Source organism: Rhea americana, unplaced genomic scaffold (genome assembly GCF_003343005.1).
Source record: "Rhea americana isolate MKP2758 unplaced genomic scaffold, rheAme1 scaffold_19, whole genome shotgun sequence".
Taxonomy (NCBI): domain Eukaryota; kingdom Metazoa; phylum Chordata; class Aves; order Rheiformes; family Rheidae; genus Rhea; species Rhea americana.
The window spans coordinates 1,517,417-1,538,079 of NW_028186038.1; the positions used below are offsets into that span (position 1 = coordinate 1,517,417).

The 20,663-nt window shown below is 38.8% G+C and overlaps 1 protein-coding gene across 1 annotated transcript in view; it reads right to left on the minus strand.

Annotated features, from left to right (window-relative positions):
* Nucleotides 1-1,313: 1,313 nt before the first annotated feature.
* Nucleotides 1,314-20,663, minus strand: part of CACNA2D3 (calcium voltage-gated channel auxiliary subunit alpha2delta 3) — a 452,513-nt gene continuing 433,163 nt past the window's right edge. Inside the window, exons 36-38 of the mRNA XM_085302579.1 lie at nt 3,660-3,772; nt 2,750-2,832; nt 1,314-1,729 (exon numbers count right to left, since the gene is read on the minus strand). Of these exons, the coding sequence (XP_085158705.1) occupies nt 1,637-1,729; nt 2,750-2,832; nt 3,660-3,772 (289 nt within the window). The 3' untranslated portion in view covers nt 1,314-1,636. The remainder of the gene's footprint in view (nt 1,730-2,749; nt 2,833-3,659; nt 3,773-20,663) is intronic.

Below are 20,663 nucleotides of genomic sequence, written 5' to 3' on the forward strand. Positions count from 1 at the left end.
AGAGAAAACCCCAGCAAAGAGCTGCAGGCTCTCTGTATAAGCCCAAGTGTAGAAAGTGCCACGAATTCCCAATTACCTTAGTAAGCAGAGCGTGTCGTTAGGACGACAGATTGACTCAGCATCAGCTGGAAAATTATTCCTCTAGTGARTGATTGTGAGACCAAAGAGGAAGGACAGGGAGGTCTGCAAGGAAACRCTCTTAAAAAGAGGTGAGAAAAAATTATGAGTACAAAGACCTGTGCGGTTTCAGAACCGGAGGAAGTAGCAGTGCATCTAAATTCATTACAGCATTAAAGTAGAAATTTTATTTTACTAGTCTTCCACTTACGAACTGGATAGCCTTGCTTAAGACAAAGCCCCTCTCTCAGTGGCTTTAGCTTCCTGCTCTCACCTAGGATATACAGGAAATTTGCTCAGCATTTATCTAATGTTAAGGCATTCTTTTTCCCAGTTAGGGAAATTCACTCGTTCCCACAGGTAGGAAACTCTACTTACAAAAACTTCAAATGATCTATCACAAGATTATCTTATTTCAAAGAATCCTTCCAAACACATCCACAATAAGGACATTACTAGTAATTGCAAGAGGGAACTCATTCTACTAAGGAAATATCCCTCAGTGTATAAATCCCTTTTTGTTTAGGGTTCTTAAAAAAAATCCAAAATATTTTCTTCATCATCTTCTTCTCCTTTCACAGGGGAATGTAGGGACTAGCATTCAGGAGTATCGGTATTAATCCTTGACCGTGGAGGGTCACCCTCAGTGAAAACCGTGATGAGTTCTGGCAGCTCAGCGGTGCTGTAAGTCAAGCTTTCTCTGCTCACCTGTTTCCTCATCAGGAACTTGCCCTTGCTGACACACAGTCTGTAGAGCAGAACACCATGATCCCTTTATATTGGTTATTTTATGGATCTTCTCATAAATTGCAGAAGATGAAAAGTAGTATTTAATTTACCATCTACAACCAAATCAACCAATTCGATCTAAGGTTGGCCCAAGTTAGGGAAAAGGCTTTGACTCACTTTCTGAATGTGGTTCCAACGCTTTATGGCTATTTCCAGAAAGAAAAACTTCACTACAAATTAGCAATGCATATTACCTATTCTGCTTCATACAAGTGCATGTGTTTCCTTGTTTAATTGTTAATAAAAGCTACTCTTCCTTATTATAAAAGCTAGCTCTTTATTTTATCCTCTGAATCTTTTAGAAAGAGGCTAATACCATAAACAAACAACTTTCACTTATTTTATTCCTTTCCCATTATTAATTAATGGAACAAATACACTACCATACTTAGAATACGCTCTGAAGCTGTGATTTTAATATACTTTATTGAAAAAAAGTACACAGTTTTAAATTATTTTCAATGGGACAAAGCAATGGTCACCTCTGTCTACCTACCAAGTCCTTTTCTTATGAATCATGACTACCAAATGCCAAATTCACATCTGCATGGCTTGCAAAGTAAAAAGATAAATCTTTTTTTCAACATATCTTTAAGAATTTACATCACCAACAGTTTAAAATCATGAAATGCTGATGCTCTGACTATATTTCATGTCCTTAATGTTGCACCATTTCCCAGTTCACAGTTTTTCCATGTATTAGCATGCCAATTGTACACATCAGTCAACGTCACCTTGAGAAAATTGTCAAAAACAGAGGAAGCAGAACAAGAGGAGGTTTAGCACTAAGGCCTAGGACACCACCGCATTCTCTTGCATTTTCCTAAAGACAAAAACAAAGCAAAATAAAGACAAACTATTACTCTCAATTACGATATACAGAAGTTTATCAAAGTACACAGGCARGAGAAATTCATATAAGCTACAGAAAACATAAAATAAAGACAGGAAATAATACAGGAACACAWCTTCATTTGCACAAATTTAGATTGTAATCTGAAAGTGAACAGGATCAATCAGCATTACACCAKCTCCTCCCTCCTCATATTTTAGGTCTCATTCTCCACTGTGTTTCAACACCAAAGGCACTGAATGAAGTTATTCTGGAGTAAAATTTTGTCTTTAAGAACACAGGCCATACAAGCTACTCTAATCATGTCTTGGTCTCTACCAGATCTCCTTGGCACTATACAAATAAGAGTACTATGTAGAACACAGAATATTTAACATGCCCTGGGTGGTGATCCCTCCCAAGCAAAACTATGTGTAAACATAACGGCCGTAGTATGACAGTCAAGATACTGAAGCTAGTAACTGCTTCAGGAGCTAAGTTTGTCCCATATCCTATGGACATCTCTCTTGTCTGCAGCAAGGAAATAAATACTAGTTTCCTAATTCCTTGGTGTGTTACACTGGCCTCATCCTATAGGCTTTGTTCTGTGGAGTCTCCTTCTCCTCTCTCTCATTTCAATTTTGACAAATGGATCTTTTCCAGTGTAAAAAAGCATTCCAGCACAAGGTTCCTGACCATCTCTAATGAGGAATCTTGTGGCCAGTGCCAAAGCAAGCTCTCCAAYGCTCCTGGCTGCCGGTCTGTGTTCACATCCTACCACACTCTCTTGTATGACACAAAAATGCCTATAAAAGCAGCAAGATAAGACATTGCCTACAGGAGTTCTAGAAAAGATTTGCAGCGATTACAAGGTTCCTTGCTCCGCTTACTGTGTTCCAAGTTAGAAGGTGAAATTTCCTAATTTTTTTTTTAATAATTCAGCTACTAGCATCCAAAAGAAAAAAAATCAAAAAAAAAAAAAAAAAAAAAANACAGCAGATAGAAACTTACTTCAGGGTGAAATCCATGACAAGATTCTGGACGTCTTCTAATCTTCTGAGATTTTAAACGTTCACATTTAAGGGATTCATTATGTACAAGGTAGTTAAGGAGAGATCTCCTGAACATTACATTTAAACATCTTGAGTTCATCTAAGTGCTTTGAAATGAAGATATAGCACATCTTTCAGCACCTTCCTTTTCCCACTCCTTCAAAAGCCCAAGGTGCTGTGTGTTGTCAACACGAGAAAAGGAAGGTAATTCTAGTGCTTACTTCCCAGTGATCTTTACTTTAGACCATCTCATTTGCACTTACGCTGCTAACCTGGCCTTTCAATAACAAGTCTGCAATAAAAACACACTCCAGGCTACTTTTGATACATTCCAATTTATGCAAGGAAATAAATCTGGAATTACTGTGCAGCACAGAATAAAAAGTGCTGCAACAAAAAGTCAGGTGCTATATATACTCTGCCACACACAATGTTTTTACATTTTTTGAAAGCAGGATTCTGAAACATTTTAATGCTCCAGTCCAGCCCTAAAATATAAAKATGTTTATACTGTAGGAAGTTCCAGTGTTAGGACCTCCATTTTCAGAATGAATTTACATACTTAGGGCCTTCTTTCAAAGATTTTAGCTATCTAAAGATTGGCAGAGTGACATTGTGGTACTTAAATATGTATAAAACTGTTTTTACTTCATTTGTATTGGCTGTTCTAAATGCCTGAAAATGTGAGGTCTCCTTGTAAATAAGTAAGAATGCACTCTCAGCTGGCTCAGTTTCAAACAGCAAAGCCATCTATGATGGCTGATGAGGTACCCTTTGAGCTCTTGAGTCATGTGAGGTAAATTTCTATGCATTCAATATTCACATCTTTAGTCTCTTGTTTTCTGGCAATTTTGCCAGTAAAAGGATATACCTTATCTCTATAGGTGCCATGGTAATTGGTGGAACAGAATCACAGAAGCATTCATTGTCTACTACCACCATGAAGAGATTGCTGCTTGGGATTTGCTGGATAACAAAAGACCTGCAAATCAAAGAGAGAACAATAAACCGTGATATCTACTGCATTTCTCAGCAAGAGCTTTTGTTATGCTTGTTCAAACATGTCAGCAACACTTGTGCTATATTCACAAACCCCATTGACTCTGTATGTCAAACCATACATCTACACCTTGCAGAAGTAGAGAGTCGTGGGCAATGCTGCCTCAGTTCATAAAATATTGGTGCCCATTTTGAGATGTACATGATGCTGAGAAGTACACAGGTATAGCAACAGACTGCTGAGACGCCAAAGCCTGTCACCTGGAACTGGGACTCAAGGAATATGTATTTTTTTTTTATTTCAGCACCGAATCTTTGCTCCGTAATGAACTTCTAGCTATGTAATTATGCTCTGGAATTTTTAAGTAAACATGAAACAGATCTGAAAAATAACGAAGGTTCTTTTGCAGCCAGATACTGCTAACTCATGGTCCCCAACTTTTGCCTCTAAATCACATTAAGGACTTTATTCTCCCTGGATCTTGCATGAAACAACATGAACCACTGGAAAAGATCTCCACTTTCATCTGGCCTCTTGAGGGTCATTATATTACTAAGCCGACAAAACAGAGATTAAGCCTTAAAATCTTCCTAAGTGAGTAGATTTATTTTAGACTAATGACAATTATATGGTACTAATACGGTGATAAYTCTGCACTACATTTAAATTAAGATGAAGTAGGCAACTCAGAAGACAGAGGGATAAGGACATTGCTCATAAGGAGGACAGCACCCACGGGAGCCCAGGGAATGAGCCCGCAGGCCCAATCCAAGGAAACCTCACAATTTCGGTGAAGGAGACCCTTAAGCACATGCCAGAGGGAAAAAGCGGGTGGAGCTAGAGCTAAATAGACACTGTTCAGCCCATTCTTTGAAATTCTAGACACAACAGAGACAAAGGCTTTATGGCGCAGACACAATCCTTGATAATTTTTAAAGACTTTATTTAAGAATTTATAAATATCGACAAAATATCTGCAATGGAGAATATCATTGAAATCTGACACTTCCAGGAATGAGGTGTTTTTACCAGTGTACCACATGGAAATGTACAGAACGTTAACTGAGGGTTTGAGCACCAATAAGATGTGGAGAGAAAAATATTTTCCCTCAGACATCTTTACTTAAAATACATATTGTCTTACTAAAATAACTCCCCGCTTTTTCCAAAAATCACAGAAGATGAAATACTGGAGGGGGTGGGAAATATTTGAACCTAGCTTACAAAAAAAAAATAATTGGAAAACCCGCTGTAAAAACGTTGCCAACGGAAAGATTAAACACTTTTCAGTATTTTTTAAACTTACTGAACCTCCATTAAAATTACACTTAGAGTGATCTGCAATATGTTAGCTTTATGTTTATACATGAAATATACATTTATGGCACAGTGTAAAAGGCTGAACTTTATAAATGTACCTACAAACAGCTGGAGCATGTAGCAAGACTGACATCATTGTAATGGAGCATCTGTGGCTTTGCGGATTTGTGTGTGGGAGAAATGGGGCCAATAAAAGGAAAGGAGGGAAAATCTTTAACAGAGAGTAACATCAAAATTGTACTGCATGAATTTCCCCAAAAAAAATTAATCAAAAAAACCAAACACTGAAGGACAAAAAAGCCTATTTCATTTTATTCTCAGAAATTGGCACGACTCGGATTTTATGCGTTCTGAAACTTATATTTATTGTATCTCTAGCTCAGAAGAGGACCTGAAAGACAAAAAGTGTTGACACAATTACTGGTTGCTAAACGATTCATTCCTCTTCCGGGGGAGCGGGGAGTAACTCTCAAACCTAAGGTCTGCCTGACCGAAAGCCGTTTTGTGCAAGTCCCTTTTGCAGCCCCCAGGGAACTCTGAAGCCTGTGAGAAAGCTTGTGCCAGATGACCAGGCTTAAAGGYGACATTTCATGAAAGGTGGACACATTTGCTGTTTAATTCTTTTTTTTAACCGACTGCTCTGGTACGGCACACAGGCCRCGCAGTGCAGGATATTGCTTCTCCAAAGAAGAGAGAAAGAGAACGATTTGGGAGCTTCTCCTATCATTTTGCTCAGCTGGGATGAAACAAAAAGGGCTTTAACCCAGGAGAAAGTTTTCACTAACGAGCTCTGATGCAGAGTACAGTCAGAAGCTACAAAGGTCAGTAGGAACAAGATGCTCTAGAAAACATTACTAGACTTGATAATTTGGGGTATTCTCTATGTGCCTGCATTTATGGAAATTAYGAACTAAAGGAAATGCACAGAGCAATATATTCAGTTAAAAGTTTCAAACAACCTCTCTACATTTGTAATTGTATGATAAACTTCTACCAAGTACACTGGTTCAGTTTACCAAACAGTGACTATTCCAATACATTTACAGTCTCCCTGTCTATCTACTACAGAYATTTCTACGATGCCTAGGCTTGTGGTGATTGCCATAGGACTTGTGRCTGTCATCTAAAGGGCCATAAAAAGATAAAACTTTTGGCCCACTGCAGCAGTATTTTCCAGAGACATAATAATATATCGACAAATATCTTGCAAAATGGAAAATGAGAACTAGCTTCTCATGCACCATATAATGGGTAAACCCAATACAAAATGTTATCTGCCACAAGCAGTAAATGAATATAAAACAGACTTTTAGAAAATCAGTAAAACCATTAAGAACTTAATAGAAAAACTTATCACTGGATCAATACAAACATGTTTTTGCCAAACATTAAGCACCGCAGTTACTCTGTAACTAGCTGGATAATTCACAGAGCACTGCTTCCATGCCCGAACTGGATACAGCACACCAGCAGCCCAGCAGCAGGGCTTCTGCTTGGGTTTAAAATTCACTTTCCGTGGTGACAYGTGCGTACGTCTTTCAAATTCATTTTGAGTGAATGTTACCGCCAGCCAGTCTCAGCAACTGAGCATTCGCAGAAGACAAAAGGGGCAGAAACCCAGTCAGAACAAAGTCCTTTAAACATTGCAATATGCAACCAAAATGTTTCGTTGCATGCACCAAGACTTAGTTGTGAGGGAGAAAAACCTCCAGCAAAACAGCTTCCATGGCTGCAGTGGGAAATAAGAAAGTTGCTGACAAAGTAATGAAAATGATCTTGTCTTTTAAGTAAGTTCTACTGTGAGTTAATAAAKTTTATATTACAAAAAGCATTGCTAAGCCACCAGCTGGCTTCTACTGTCATTTGTGTCACTGGTAATATGGAAGCAACTATCAGTGATAGTGTAAGGGTGGTTACTGAACTCTATTATCACTTTAACAATCGGAAGAGAGCCTATGTTTAATCCTATATATGTTTAATATTTATGGAGAATGTTTCATATTTAAAGGGTAAAACTTTTTTTTACGTCAAGTAATGTAAATCTTTTGATTCAAAACTTTTCCTTTACAGCAATATCATCACCATCATTTGACAGTGATAGCAGAGAGCGAGCCTTGCATCCTTCTCCATATATAAAACATAATAAACTGCTGTGGTTCCTGCTATATTGAAGCCACACTGAGTCAATAAGAACCTTATTAATAATTTCTGCTCCATCTTTCATCCATTCCTCACCAAGTTTGGTTTATTTAAAGTGCAGGTCCAAAGGCCCAGAACAGACTTGAGCACAAACTGCCTCTTCACTTTGCTTTCAAAGAGAAGGTGAGGAAGGAAGAAATTTAACACTTGAAGGGGGTAGAGAGAGAAGGAGAAAGAAAATCTAGTAATGTCAAACTATTTTGTTAATCAAGAGCAAACTAGAATAGAGAGGAAACCTGAAAGAAAATCTGCACTTTGAGTCACAGCATTAGACAACAGTRTTCTTAGATTTCACACTTTTTATCTGTTCCTTTCTAGCCTATTTCTGTATCAGCCCATATTAAAATGTTTGGACAAATTCCATACAAATGAAATGTTTGAAATAAACAGCTTCACATTTTATTTGAAAATAGTAAAAAATTGCTCAAAAATGCAAGTATTTAGTAACCTGTTCCTTGAAAATTAAGTTCTCATTGTGGAATGAGACAGGAAAAAAGTCAGAATTCAAGTAGAGCCGCATTCATAATTACATTTGCTGAAGCGGTGCTTATGAAGGCACGACAATAAAGCACACTTTTAATAAGCGAGCTATGAGTGCATTCACACAGCTTGTGTGCCTGGTGGCCAAAGGACTCTTCCCGCAGAGAACCATTTTTTTCTTATTTCTTAGAACAACATAGAATTTGGCAGGTATCATAACAGGCCTGTAATGCACGTCTCGGGGGACAGTCACACCAGCTACCCTTACGCACGCAACGCGTGTAGAGCTCTGCAGCGGGCGCACGCGGAGCGCAGGCTTCGGCGGGCTCAGCCACCCTCTGYGGGAGTCTGTCTGTCTGTCTCTCTCCTTTATCGCTGCGTAGTGGCCCTGCAAAGAAAAGCATCCTAAACTGCGCTAACCTCGGTGCCTACAGTCAAGTGCAGACTACACTGTTCTAAAAGTCTAATTTTAAGACTTCTAGACACTTGATCCTGACATTTTAATATTTGAGTCTCTTCCTTTTGCTTGTATATAGCAAAGCTTTCATACAGTTATATTACGTCACATTATAATAATTCCTTCCACAAACTATGGTTTCAAATAAACTCATTTCAAACTTGTCGCTTCTTTCCCCGGGTGTAAGATTCCTTCCTCCGGTAGGGAGGACTGGATAGYGCACAGCCTCGGAGCAGCACAGGCGCGGGGAGGGAGGTCCTCCCGCCGCAGCAGCTGCTTCTCTCCCTCCCCTTCAGCTTGTGGCTTCTGAACGGGGTGACAACGTGTYGGCAAGGCACTGTCAAGGACCTGGGAAGGGGGAGAGGGGCAGGGGAGCTAGGACGAGCGGTATCTGGAGCCTGTGGGAAAGGGATGGAAGGGAAGAGGTTACTGGCTGCCGCCTGCCCCCGCAGGGATGAGGGACCATCTCCCACCCCGACGAGAACGGCCCGGTGGTAGCAAGGCAGAGCTAGCCCCTTTCTCCACCCCGGCTGCTCTCGTCATGAGGCCGTCACGTGGCCTGAAGCAAGACAACAAGTTTACCAGACAACTTCAATATCCATCATGCGCTTCTGTAAGTCCCTTATTTCCACTAACACTTAGCGCCGCCGGTTAGTGCTTCACCGTAACCACCTGAGTCAAAAGGGGCAAAATCAGTACATGCCGGGTTCAGTGTGCTGTCTCTGAAGGCTTCAGATTTTCTTTCCTGATGCAGCTGGATCCACAACAGACAACGCTGAGCTAATTCAATTCCAGACATGCAAGAGATGTGTCTTATTCAGCTAAACTAACTTAACCTTTAAGCTCTTTACTCTCTGCTGTTTAACTACAGCATCTCTTATCAAAGGAAATCAATATTACTGTTAAACAACTTCATATTTCCACGCAGGAGAGGTGATCCATTTCTTTGTCCCTTGGTAGTAATTTTGGAGAGGACGCAAACGGAGTACATAGCCCCGAGGTCTCCCTGCCTCCTAGGAAGGCAGTTAGTTACATAGCCACAGGCATACCCCCACTCACTTCTGCRGAAAAATACTGAACGCAGCACACGTTTACGGGGCTGGGAGGGGGCAGACAGCTGTAGGAGAATAGTTTCATACCAGACTGCTGAGACCAGGGATCCCCAGTGCCATAATTTATTGGTCACCTGCACAAAACAATTTTCCTTTCCCTGGCTTACAACCATGCTGCCCCTAGCTGGTACCAGCAATATGACTCCTTTCAACCACAGAGGATGGTAACAAACCTCCAAAGAGCACTCAGTATTGCCTGATTTTCAGATCCTCTTTCCCCTTCTTTTTTTCAGGCAACAAAGGCTGTGAAGTATTTGAGGGGAAAAAAAATGAAGGACAAGCAATGAGGAACTCTGAAAGTACTTTTAGGATAAGCCTACACCTGAGTAGCTACAAATTTGGAGGAAATGCCTTCCYCTTATCTGGCAGAATGGAAAACTTCTATGTAATTCTGGAAGGACTGGAGTATGGCACCAGCACTAAAACCAACTCAGCTTATTTTAAAACATTGCCGAGCGTTTCCAGTTAAAAATCAGTTCTTGTTTTGTGACGAGAAATACTTCACTCTTGTGCACTGTTTTAAACCATACACTTTCAGGAGTAAGAATTACTGATCTATATGGAGTATTTTACAAGCAACTGATACTTTTTCAAATTTTATAAAAATATGCTTCCGTTATATGTGTGCTAATAATGGCACATGCTAAGCAGTAGGGTATGTGCTCACAGTGCATACATGGCTTAGGTGGGATTTTAATCCTATAAACTTTTAAACGACTATTAAGATTCATATTTAATTACATGTTCATGAGCTTTAACAGCCTGATCCAAGGGGGGGAAAAGAGCAGGTGTGTATTCTCTCTCTCTCTCTCTCTCTTTTTTCCCCCTATAATGACTGTAGGAAATCTTTTAGACTATTACTTACTGCTGCAGTGATGACTGAGACTTGGACTCGGATTATTAGAGTAATATCCCACTGCGATGTTAGCATATGTCTCTGCTGCACATACACAATGATATCAATCACTATTTTTAGGAGCAATAAAATCCACTTTTTAGGTTCCAGTTGTTTCACCCACACAGATAAATCCTRCTGGTAAAAGCTGTTGCTTTTACTATCATAGAAATTTTACAAAGCATGAAAGAATGTCATTGTGATCGGTTGGGACTGAAAAAACTAAGGACAATATTTTCAAATTGGCAACCTAATTTCAACTGCAAAGACTTCAAAAAATAGCCTGAATTTCCATGGTACTGAACACAGATAACTCTCTGAGAGCTGTTTCCTTCTAGGCCCTTCAGTGTGTTTTTTGAGTGCAAACCTGAATTAACCAATTTTGAACATTTTGAATTAAGATTAGTTGTTACTTTGGTATTACATTTCATATCCCTCAGTTTTGATTGCTTCTATTTTTTAAAGAAAAAAAGAAACGTATCAGCATCTGAATACAGTACGTGGAAAACGTTGTGCACTCTACAGTCAAATATGTGTTACTCACATAACTGTTGGTTGCAAACACTCGACCCCAATGGTCTGGAACAAACTTCACCCATTCAGCCGAATTGCAGATATCCGCTGTGCTGTTTCCCAACGGCTCTCATGTGCTTTCCAGGMTGCTGGCTACGTTTCCAACCCACATTTCTCTCACTTATCACATTTTTTAAATGAATGAATGAAATGTTTATATCACGGTCAAAAATTGAGCTACTAGGGTTTTTTTCAAATAAATGAGGATAGAGAATGGAATATCTTTAATGCACTTTATAAAAAATAACACATATGCCAATAACAACATTTCTGAGAGTTGGGACAGCTAAAGTCTATGAAGAAAACAGCTAGTGGCTCTCTCACGCAAAAGGGACAGAGAAGCTCCCGGCCTCGGGCCCGCGAGCCGGCCCCACGCCACCACGCGCAGCCCCCCTGGCTTCYGCGCAGCTCCACGCCGGTGCATCACACCGCCCCGAGCAGGGGCAGAAGGGAGGACCTAAGCGAGCRGTATCCTCCGCACCGCTCCGGCGCCTGCCGAAGGCCCGGCACCCGCGAGAGGGCTGCAGCGGCCCCGCCGCCTAGCAAGCCCCGGCAGCGCCTTTACGCTTGCCTTATCTACCAGGGAACACTTTCTCCCAAATAACCATTGCTCAGGTAAAAGTACTTTACCACCCACATATTACAAACGTTACGTGGCATCTAAAAGCTCTGAGTATATAGAATTGAGGATGAAAAAAGCACTTTGTGTAATGAGGAATTTATCACCCTCCCCGAGGAGGACAGGAGATAGTGGAGAGTTTTGGACCACKAGGTTTAAAGATGACCACAACAGTTTCGCAATGAAACCAAGCTCAGTAATACCTCAAACTTTAAATACCCGTCAAGGCGCATACCCTGRAACGAACACGAGCTCACTTCTGGTATCTGGGCGTATCTGATCACACCACGAACTGCTCTGTAACAGAGGGCGACGGAGGGAGCGCAGTAACTGGCACAAAACAGATCAGATCAGAGGTCTTCATACAGAAAATTATTTTGTAAGGACAAACAATAACTTGCCGAAATGGCATGAGAGTAACTTGCCAATGTAATTATATAATACTGTAATTTAGATTGCAAATTACACAAATTACTACAAATACCCAAATGGTGCTTCTTCAGCTTAGTTTAGTTTTAGTTTTATGTTGACAAATCTGTATATCTTAATATTCCTAATCAATATAACTATACCAACAAAACTATGATGACAACAGGATGGCATAGTTTCTCGGTTATTATCAAGAAAAAATGCTGCAATTGTAGAGATTTCTGAAAGTGCTTTAGGGCAGAGATTTTTTGTTCAGTTTTGTTCACAATCTTTTGCTCATTGTGAAAATGAGATTCTCAGCATTATGTATAGACTATAGTGATAGCAATGACAGATAAATACTAGTTTTTCCACAGATATTTAAATATTTCTTCATAGATCATTTCCASCTGTATTCCACAGATGTGGAATCCTGATACTATAATTTAGTGGGACTACAACTATGCACAGAGTACGATGTCGATCAACGCAAGCCATTCCTCACTAGCAACTAGGGTGGCACAATAACAACAGCTCTGAAAAGCAAAACAGTTAGTTGGTACTGAAGATCCGTGACCATACTGGTGCATCTCCAGCTAGCTCTTGTCTGGCCCCTGAACTGAATAACCTGTAGTGGTAARAGTACCTTCAACTTTTGATTTAATTTCATCCGAAAGGAATCCAGCTAGCATGCTGCAAGACTGCTATGCAAAGCAAACCAAGGTGTAAAAAGCAGAAGTGATCAGGAGATTCACATCAAAAACATAATATATGCTAGAAGTGGTCAGTTGATGTGTCCACAGAGTGCTTTGCAAGGAAGTTATTAATTTATTTGCGTAAACACAAACTTCAGCTATGATTGAGAAGACCAATCTGAAATAAGTATACCGCATGTCATCATCTCCGTAGTTAGTCAAAACTCTATTTTAAGTAATATATCATTTTTTTCTGCATGGCACTCAAATTTCTTAAGATTCATATTATTTTTCCAAGTTAAAAACTATTAAATATCTATTAAAATCTCAAATCCTTTACAAAGAGAAGTACTAAATATGCAGATGCTAAAGTCCTATTTGCATTGTTTTTCATCAGACGATACTTTAATATGAATATATTCATACATTTCATTGAAATGAACTTCCTTGCATTAACAATTCTTCACAAGTGTGTCTAGCTTTAAACATTCATTGCCATGTTTTCCAATTTYAATAAGTTTTCCTATTCCAAGTCATCTTTGATATGTATATTACTGCTCAGCTGAATATATTATGACATTCATTCAACATTTTAAATCTCCTGTCATTACAAAGCATCCTGTCACTTTGTCAGCTACTGTCTATCATTTGGTTAATATTTATTGCTGCCTGCTTAATATGTAATATTATGGTAACTTTTAAGTAGTGGCATATTTGCACTTTATAGCACTACTGAGCTGAACTGTGCACAATGAATGGGTGGAAATCACCACCTTTGCGTGCACAGTTTCCTATTTACACTTCTCAAGCAGTTGGGCTCTGGGCTGCTTGGAAGACATGAGTAGAGAAGTAAGGAGTTAAGAAAGGCAGTCCATTGCACACTACTTGTCAGAGAGAGAGAGGGAAAAAAAGGATAACTGTGAAAGCTATGAAAACTTTAATGGACTGAGTTGCCACGAAGCCAGACACATGTATCTCCTAGGCCTTCAGCCTCTGAGTACTCACAGGTGCACCACACGGTCAGTGCTGCGAGGTCTTCTAGTGAAAGAGCTGCACAGTCTGCAAGAAGAGACCGCTGCACATTTCCTCATCTTTCTCCTCCCTCTGTACAATCCCCCGCCTGAATCCCCGTCTCTTCCTTCTACAGCATCCGCCTTTCTCATTTCACATATACCATACAAAGTGAAAAGGCGCACTCTCRCAAATGCGTTCTGCACAAAGTTTTGTTTAGATTTAATTAGGACAAAGTAGATATGGACTTTGTTGCAGCAGAAATAGGTTAAGTCTGCTCATAGACAGAGAATGCTGTAGTGAGCGTCCAAGCATCTTTTTCTTCTGGAGCATAGTTTGATACTTCCGGCGTATCTAGCCAGATAGTGTCTTTTTCCCTGCCTCTGCTATATTCATGCACAGTATGCATGAAAAAAGAATTGCACTTGCAGAGTCATAGCTCAGAAGAATAAGAAATTCACTACTTTAGATAAAATTATTTCTTCAGAGACAGCCACCCAAAGAAACTCACTCCAGAATTAAAAAAAAAGAGAAAAGGAAACTTAGACATGGGTATTGCAAATACATTTAATAATATGTATGATATTAAGCCTCTAAGGTATAGGGTGAAAGAGCATACATGATTTACACTGAGTTAAAAGCAGTTTCCTTAATATTATTTTGTTTTCCACCAAGACAATCTCATTACAATGTTTTTCATGTCCCTGCCTAGGTAAATAATATAAGAGATAGAGCACGTTCCAAATTGCAGATTTGTAGCCTTCAGGGTACTATTGGCGACTAAACACATTCCAGCAAGACTTCTTTCCCTCACTTGAAAAAAAACCAATTATACAAAGACCATCTTCCCTGTCATTAAAAATGCTTTTTGCAAGAGATTACTATGGTCATATTTTTTTTTGACTTTTAATATACTTGTCCTTCTTTGATCTATAGTGATTCTTTGATTCTCTAGCTGCARTGACACTTGCAATGCCAAGCAAATGGAGAGGGAGAATCTGAATTATGAAATATAGATTGCACGGCTTTGTCAACTAAGTAAACAAACTCCAATGAAAGATACACACAGGAGATAAAAAGATGTCTCGACAAGGTTTAGATGTCTTTTGGCAAGTTTTGGCATAAATGGAAACTAAGGATAATAATGGAAAACTATTTTCAATATAAGGTGGTATTCTTTGTATCAGTATAACGCCCCTGAACCCGACACACTGGGAAGGTTCCAAAGGAAYGCTAGAATTCTTTTGTTGTTAAAAAACAAACAAAAAACACACTTGAAAATTGTCCAAAGGATTGTTAAACTGATGACCAGAGGCAGGCCTGCCTGATAACCTATGTATGTGTTGCCCTACTATTTCAAGCATCTATGTTCTTAAGCAAATATAGTAACTTACTATGTTTCCTGAACTGGCCATTCAAAATATAACTTTATCTAAAGGTAGAGATAAAATTATGCATACAATGACTTTACATTGCACCTGCATAACAAACTCTATAATTACTGTTGCCTTTGGAGTACAAGGGAGTTACTTCAGTGTACAATTGGTAGCACGAGATACAGGAATTTACAATAGTATAAATACCTTTAACAAATGGTTCTAGCAGTTTAGATTGTGTACTTTGAGATATTTTAAGTGGAAAGTATAAGAGCAGAAATATTTGGGGGGTTTGTAGAGTTTTTGGTTTTGGCTCTGATAAGTTTCTACCAATATTGCTGTCTCTCCAGACATAAACATTCTCTACTGCTCATAAGTATTCTGCAAGTCTGGAAGATTTGATTTTCAAAGTAGAGGTGCCAGAAGAATATATGGACTCTAATGGTAACTGTGATTCTGACTCCTTGAGACCTCAACAACTGACTACTCAGCTATGCAAAATGCTGAGTTTCTCCTAGAAGATGCTGCTGGACTTCAATGCCCATCTAAGTAAAGCTCCAGAAGATTAAGATCTGTTCARCATTGCCAAAATCAGCAATGAGTAGTGAGACTACAGCACACCTGTGGCTCAGTATGGGCCCAGGTCAAAACCATTTATGTGCGTGGTATCACATACGTACTTGGCATGGTTGCTGAAAAAGCAACCACGTAAAAATATACAGTCTAAACATAAAGTATGGCAAAATATAGAGAACATTTGCTTTTCCTCAGGGTCCTATAAGATGGCTACAGCAAAATGAATACAATCCAAAATGCCTTCTAGAAGACTGACTATAATTTACAGCTCAAACTGCTCCAGGAAATCTACAGGGATATTCTGATACATGCACATAGAGCTCCAAATGAGAWGAAATTGGCCCTTGATACTTCGCTTGTTTTATGTGGCAAGTTGATTTGTTTAGAAGTAAACTAACTACATCTGAAAAGGCAAACAATTATTTATTTCATGGGAAATTGAACTGTGTATTTATTTACACATTTTAAACATGATTAAGTACAGCAGTTTGGCAAGCTTCTGCTGAGTAACAAATGCAGAAACATTTTAGCAGATGATGGTATGTCTCAAGATTAAGTGGTTTTTAAACCATCACCATTTTAATGTCTATAGTGATTGCACTATTTCTGACACTGATACACTCATGTCCTGAACAGTCTGAATCTAATTTGCATCATTATTTATCTGTTACTGTCAAATAAGCACATTCAGTGGACAAATCTTAAATTTGCCATTACGGGAAGTATTCACTGTCATCCCAAACTATAATTCCATTGCCATTTACCTCTTTTTATTGACAAAGAACAGTACACAACACCCAGCCTATAAGAAAGCAAGAGAAGACATCTGGTTATAGATGATCTTCTCAGTTAGATAATTGTCCACTTCTCTCATGGCTGGAAAATAGTKGTACTTTCTAACACTACAATAAGGAAATATATAACGCATCGGACAGTATTTAATTAACATAGCAATTCCTATCAATGTAACAGGTACATGTTATATACAACAAAGTAAAGGGAACACTTACATTTCATCTTGCATAATTAAAACACAAGCCTCCTAAGTCTTTCCCTGATTTAGTATGATTGTAGCTACATTCTTCCTTGCTTCCCTAGTGAGACTATAGCTTTCTGATATTTACATTTCTCTTTACTTTGCGCCTTAAGACTGGGCACAAAGAATTAACTGAGTTTCTTCAGGTTTTTGCCATTGACCTTAAGGACCACTGAGTGCTGCAATTAAAACCAAAGGGGGCTTTTTGCCTTTCAGGTCACTGGAAGAAAAGCGAGACTTTTGATCTATTACAAATTCCGTAAGTCATCATACATGAACAGGAGAGGTTAAAATGGCAGCTTTTAAAATATCTGACTAAGCATCCGCTGCCCCGTTTGTATACCCATAGTTTCTACAGTTGCATGCACAAAACTTGGCGATTATGCATTCAAATGRTTCCCTGAAACTTTGAAAATTCAAAAGATAACACCTGGTATTTCAATAATAAGAAGATGAGTAAGTTCCAGTGCCTACAGAAAAGGATATATACTCACCTYCTAGGAGTCTGAATTAATGCCTAATCTAAATGTATTTTCCTAAAYGAAGTTAAAAATGCAGTAAAGTCAAGCAACTTTCTCTGATCTAATATCATGCCAACCATTGTTCTTCCTAATTTATAACAACTTTCTGTTTCTACAGATGCTTTCCTTAACAGAATTCTTGACGCTTTTTAAGTATCAGCAATTAAACTTTGCAATGAAAAGAGTAGCAGAGGGCAAAAACTGGTAATGCAACCAGTGAGAACTGCTGAAGAATTTTGGTTGACACACTCAGTTGCATTAAAATTTGGCTATCACATTGGCGCAATACCTCATAAAACCTGCAAACAGCAATGAGATGCTTATTTAGCCAAAGACTCCAAGTTAGTGCCTAATCAAAAACACATCTCTAAACAGCAGAATCCCTTTAAAACCCATAACCCAGCGCCTTTGGCATTAGTGTCGTTCTGATCCAACAGACAGAGTGACACTCAACCTTGATAAGGAACTATTTCTCTYAGGTAATTAACTATTTCCAATACTGGAGCTGCCATGGAATATTTAACTGTCTATCACTCCAGTTTTCAAAGGCAGTTTTTCCTTTTGTTTTTCCTTTGCTATAAAAAGGGACAGTTTACTGGAAAATATGCAAGCGTTTCATATTTAAAAAAACAGTTTTTCTGTCTTGTTGACAGTACTTAGAAAATGTGGGTTTACTTGTTTTTGATTCCTGTTTAAATAGCAGATTAATTTAATAATCRTTGGGATATTGAATGACAAAAAATTATGGGGTGGGATAGTCAAACCCTGACCCTAATGACATTCTTATGTTAATTCTTATTTTCTTTTAGGCTCCTGCTTTCTTAATAAAACCCGTATTTTTGAAAATCATTTTTAAACATTGCAAATTATCCCAAAGTAGCATTTATTTTGCATTAGTAAGAGATAAGTTTACATATACAAAATACATTCTATATGTCTGTATACATTTAGTGCTTAACTTGAAATCCACTTCAGTTGACAGCTGTACTTCCATTGGTTGAATAAGTTTTCAGAGATAGCTGAAAAGGTAAGTCAACTATTTATAAAGTAATTAGCATGTAGTCTTTTCTACTGACTGTGATATATTTGTGAAGATACTTTGATTTAAATCCAAGCAATCATCATTAAAAATTATGATTGGAAAGTTTTATAAGGACAAGGCTTAGTTTTCATAGCTACAGTCAATCACTGTTTCCTTTGGCTTCAGCACTGTGAAGTGCTTCGTATTTCTGTACGACCGACACCAGCACCTCCAGCCCCGAACAGGATGGAGCCTTCGACCTTAATGATKATGACTGTGACTTTGTTAGCAATAACACAGTATTCGTACTCCAAAATGTCCTATCTAAGTAACATTATATGGTTTGTATTCACATCAGTCATCGTTTTCACTTCTCCTGTGAGACCRCTTTTAATCCCCCTTTTCAGACAAGGGCTCTACAGTACCCGGCACTGTATGAAAGGCAGATAGTGACTGGAGTGAGAACTTGTATCACAAAATTTCTTGCAACACAGTATTTGTACCATTTGTGTTTGCAAACATGCTCACAGTATATTGACTTTTCCAGACTGTGCTTGGAAAGAGTAAGTTWGACATATTAGAGTGACTATATCACTAAATATTTACAAATATCTTCCCCTCTTTGTAATCCAGATTTACATGTACATATCATAAACAGATTTGTTTATAACATGTTCCAACAAATATCAGAGGGCATCGAAAATAACCCTACTAACTAAAAGGGATTGAGTTGAGCCCATAGGAAGCAACAGCCAATGTTTAATCATTAACTATTGAAAATAGCACTGGTTAAAGATTCTCACTGCATATGTGGTTGAACCCTAATTTTGAGTGTTTGAGACCATCATTCTTAAATTACAAGTATTAAGCAATACACTTGCTTGTAAAAATATTTATTGGTACTGAGGCCACGAAACAAAAAACTGGGTCATAAGATGTAGGTCTACAAAGGACTTTGGGTCAAATTCCTTAGCTGTTTTGCGGGAAAGTGTCCTGGGTTATAACAAAAATATTTGGAATCCAACGCAGTCTGCAATCTTAGATGCAATTTGTAGATTGTTAATGACAGTGGGTAAATGGTATAATGAAGAACTTTCCCATGAGAATCTAAGAGTTCTTCTGGATTATTTCTTTAGGTTTTGCCTTGCTTGTGGAGAAAAATAATGGGTGCCTTGAGATCAGTTTGTAACTTACAGGGCTTTCTTTTATTTTTTTGTTCCACTGTGGAACACAAAATGTTTTTCTATGAAAAAGATCTTAGCGCATTATTTCTGAAATACTATAATTTTCACTAAATTCAGTTTCCAACTTACTGCTGTCCAAGCATTGCAGAATTGTGTTATTTTTGAAAGTTATTTCCTTTGACCTGAAGTTACCTAAGAAGACAGACTGAAATCTGCATTCCTTTGAGAAAACCTGGTCCTGTTAAATTAATCTTCTTTTCATGGAATCATGTCTATTTGGAATATTTAAACACAAGAGATTTATGATAATTCGTTATAAAACTTCTCAGTAATCCTCTGCTACATAATAATAAAATAAGGCAGTTAGAATTCTACAAAGCTGGCACCAAGCGGCCGGAGCAGCGTAACACACGTTGTATTTGATACGTCAAGTGGAAAAGTCATGGCTTGAGCTTGTCGCGTCTGTGCCTTCGAGGCGCCGGGAGCTACTGCTACCCTTGAAGYGCTCCCGAGGGCTGGTGTACAAAGCTCCTGGGTACTTCTCGCTCACGAAGGCATACACAAACAATACTTCATACTAGACAACAATTATTTCTTGACAGTTAAAAGYTGGTCAGAAGCAAACTAGAAGTGAATATTAGCACTTAAAATGCATCTCCAATGTCCTTACTCGTATTTCCTGTTTAAAACACTGACGATTTTGAACAGGAGGTTTAGGAGCAAGCTCAGAAGCATACCTACTGACTTCAAAGGGACGCGCTTTCCACCTTTAGCTGCTAATTTTGCACAYTGATTTCTTCTGGAAGGGGAGAGTTGTCACAACTTTTGTGTGACTTAAGTAATTCTTCTTGACATTTATATAATAGATAAAGCCCTGCTGTAAATATTAATCTCCTTTGTGACGATGAGCTCTCAGTACAAAGAAAATCCAATTAAAAGAGACATCTAAAGTACCTAAATTTGCATAAACCGTATTCGTGTCCCAAACCTATGCAATTCTTCAGTTACAGTAYACCATAACAATAGCAAAAACATCACTGCACAGAGGCACCAGGAGCAGAGAGGAGACGTTTTCCTTTYGAGAACTAGAGTGAATTCGCTCCCTTCTTTTAACCCTGTGAGGGACAACTTCCCAGCGGCAACAGCAGAACTGGCGAGGTTATAGCACTGACAGGGCAATTTGTTGTTATTAACTCGGCTTTGCAGCACTGAAAATCTGGTGGACAGACTCAGTCCTCTCCCGGTCTTTCCGCCTAACCACTCAAAGCAGGAAGCACTGCTTGGCACGCAGGTCAGACAGCAGAGCTCACCCTACCGAAAGGGAACTTCGAACCCATCCAGGAGGGTTTCCCCTGGGTACAGGCGAGCTAGCAGCACTAACTTTTTTTGT